The sequence below is a fragment of the Sebastes umbrosus genome, chromosome 3 (assembly GCF_015220745.1).
Source record: "Sebastes umbrosus isolate fSebUmb1 chromosome 3, fSebUmb1.pri, whole genome shotgun sequence".
NCBI classification, from domain to species: domain Eukaryota; kingdom Metazoa; phylum Chordata; class Actinopteri; order Perciformes; family Sebastidae; genus Sebastes; species Sebastes umbrosus.
In genome coordinates, this window is record NC_051271.1 from 36,643,505 (window position 1) to 36,645,988 (window position 2,484).

General features: G+C 41.5%; 1 protein-coding gene across 1 annotated transcript; it reads left to right on the plus strand.

Moving 5' to 3' along the window:
* The first annotated feature begins 259 nt into the window (after positions 1–259).
* Positions 260–2,047, plus strand: cxcl18b (chemokine (C-X-C motif) ligand 18b). The gene is made up of 4 exons (XM_037761878.1): positions 260–421; positions 650–764; positions 875–967; positions 1,526–2,047. Exons 1-4 carry the CDS (start codon positions 352–354, stop codon positions 1,581–1,583), a joined length of 336 nt encoding a protein of 111 aa, XP_037617806.1. The 5' UTR covers positions 260–351; the 3' UTR covers positions 1,584–2,047.
* Positions 2,048–2,484: the final 437 nt, after the last annotated feature.

The window sequence follows — 2,484 nt, forward strand, 5'->3', positions numbered from 1 at the left end:
CAGTTTATCTGACAGTTTGCTTTGCTGGGACATGTCCGGGCAAAGTGTGGCATAAAGTACTAATCATCTGGGTATGTAGTGGACTTACTTTTCTCATGATCATTTTCCCTTTCCCTTCCCCTTCCCCTGTCTGTCTGTAAGAGGAGCGCAGGGCACATTCCAGAGTACAATTCCGGAGCATGTTGCAGGCTTGGCTTGACGGGAAGAAGCATGGAGTCTGGGAAAACCCACACTATGCTGCCTGCCTGCCTATAAAAGGGAGGGAGGCTCGCAGCAGCTCTTCACTCTTCTCTCTTCAACCTGCTCTCCTCCGAAGGATCTCTGGACTTGTGTGTCTCTCAACAGAAAAAAATGGCCTCATCACAGAAAAGCATTTTCCTGCTGGTTGTCACGGCTGCAGTTTGCATTCAGCTCTATAATGGTGAGTTAAAGTTTATATTTCTTAAAGTAGAATGTTACAGGATGTGTGATACAGTAAGAATTAGAAACACTGCAAAAGATTGAAAACCGATGATTCATTATTCAACCGTAGTGTAATACTCTCATTCTTATTGTATAATAATGGAAGTTGTTTCTGTGTTAAAACTGTGACTCATTTGCCGTTTCTGCACTCCTAACTTGCGTTTTAAAAATCACTTTTCCCCCGCAGCTCACGACTTTATCGGACGCTGCTCATGTCTCAACACAATCAAGTTCGTCAGAGGCAACATGTCAGATTTCCAAGTCCTTGAAAGGCGTCCTGGGTGCGATAAAATTGAACTGATGTAAGTTTAAATACAAATCTGTACACATCTGCAGCTTTATAACATTTAGAATCTAATCGGTCGTGTTGATTTTGATTCAAAATTTGACATCTTGTTTTTGTGTTTTTCAGTGTAACCATGAACAATCCAGACAACTCCACAGAGCAATTCTGCATGAACAACGAGGGAAAGATGGCCAAGGCTTTTTTGAAATGCTGGGAAAGGTAAGCGACGCCATGCAAATGATCCACACAAACACTGCTTTAACTGTCACAAAACAACATCACTTCAAATTGAATAATTTAGGAACGAAATTATTTTTCAAAATCTGAACATCTTAAAGGAAGTAGTTGGCATGGACTGTTCTTTTCCAGCTCTTTTCCACTCTCCCACTTAAGACCACCGTAGCTGAAATCTGCACACAAATTCAAGCCTTTAAAAACGGCACATAAGCTACACTTACTGATGCAATCCTGTTGCACAGTTTTATTCTGCACTGCTTTCATGAGAGACGGGGCAGAAAATCACACCACAAGAATGCTTGATTTGACCCCAAATTGTAGCATCAGAATATATTTTATTGAGCCAAAATCCTGACTGGCAAAATGCTCCAGTTTACTCTGCAAAAAAACAAAGTGAATGGGACAGAAATCTGCTTGCAAATAAGAAGAGTTTTATTACAAAACGTTGGCCCCACAGATTGCAACTCTTTGCACAAAACTCCAGATGTTTCGTATTAGTCCTCTGGCCTGATCCCAGTTTTTCTTCCTCACCCTTTTCAGGATAAACAAAAACGAGAGCCGTAAGATGGAGTGCATCGCAAGAAGAAGGACAGAGTGAAAATACAAGAGAGATGGGAGGCCTGACTGGGGAGGAGAAAGTTATCCGGACCGGTGTCCCGGAGGTCACATGAAGACTTAGCACACAAACCGAAGAATGCTGAGAGCAGAGCTTACACTGAACTCCTGCACTAGAGAGGATTGGGAAATACAGCGAGAGGGGAAGAAGAGTGGCGGGAGGGGAAATGATTAACAGCTAGGACGCAGGAAGGGGGAGGTGGGGGGAGAATAGAGCCAGGAAGAGAAGCCATTGAAGTGAGATAATGTAAATATATGTACAGAATAATAGCAGCAAGTCTGTGTAAAAAGGCCACTGTTGAAATGCACACACCTTTATTTGTTTTTTGCTTTATTATGATATATTATTATTTATGATGATTATTTATTTAAAAAATATATATTTCTGTATTTTTTCTTTTTTTATAAATGTCTGAGTCCAAGCAAATAAATCAAGTTTTGATACAACTCTGGGCTTTCTGTTTGTTTTCATCCCAATCTTCTGACAACAACAACAAAAATAATCCAATTTAAAATCCTTGGAATCCGTCGGAATCCTGTGAACCATCTGTTTCCAACTGGCATTTCTTACGCCTCGTAATGAAACCTGTGGCTTACCACCAGCATTTCTGCAGCTGAGCAGTCGCACACATCAAAATAAAAACACTTATTATTCCGCGGCGAAGACGCAGCTGGCACTTGAGGACACCGAAGTGACTTTGTTTGCGGGGAGTGACAAATTAATTGTTATCATAGAAAACCCGCTCTCTCCTCGGGGAGAAGGCTTTGCATGATAACAATAAATGATGCCCATGAGAAAATTTGACCACAGCTGTTTGCAGCAGCTGCAGGCTGGATGAAAGAGGAGAGATGGATTCCTGAAGCATGTCGTGACTCTGTTGATC

Coding starts and splice junctions, on each gene's coding strand:
- cxcl18b (XM_037761878.1), top strand. CDS start 352: ATGGCCTCATCACAGAAAAGCATTTTCCTGCTGGTTGTCACGGCTGCA. Junction 765..874: donor TGCGATAAAATTGAACTGAT/GTAAGTTTAAAT, acceptor TGTGTTTTTCAG/TGTAACCATGAACAATCCAG. Junction 968..1,525: donor TTTTTGAAATGCTGGGAAAG/GTAAGCGACGCC, acceptor CACCCTTTTCAG/GATAAACAAAAACGAGAGCC.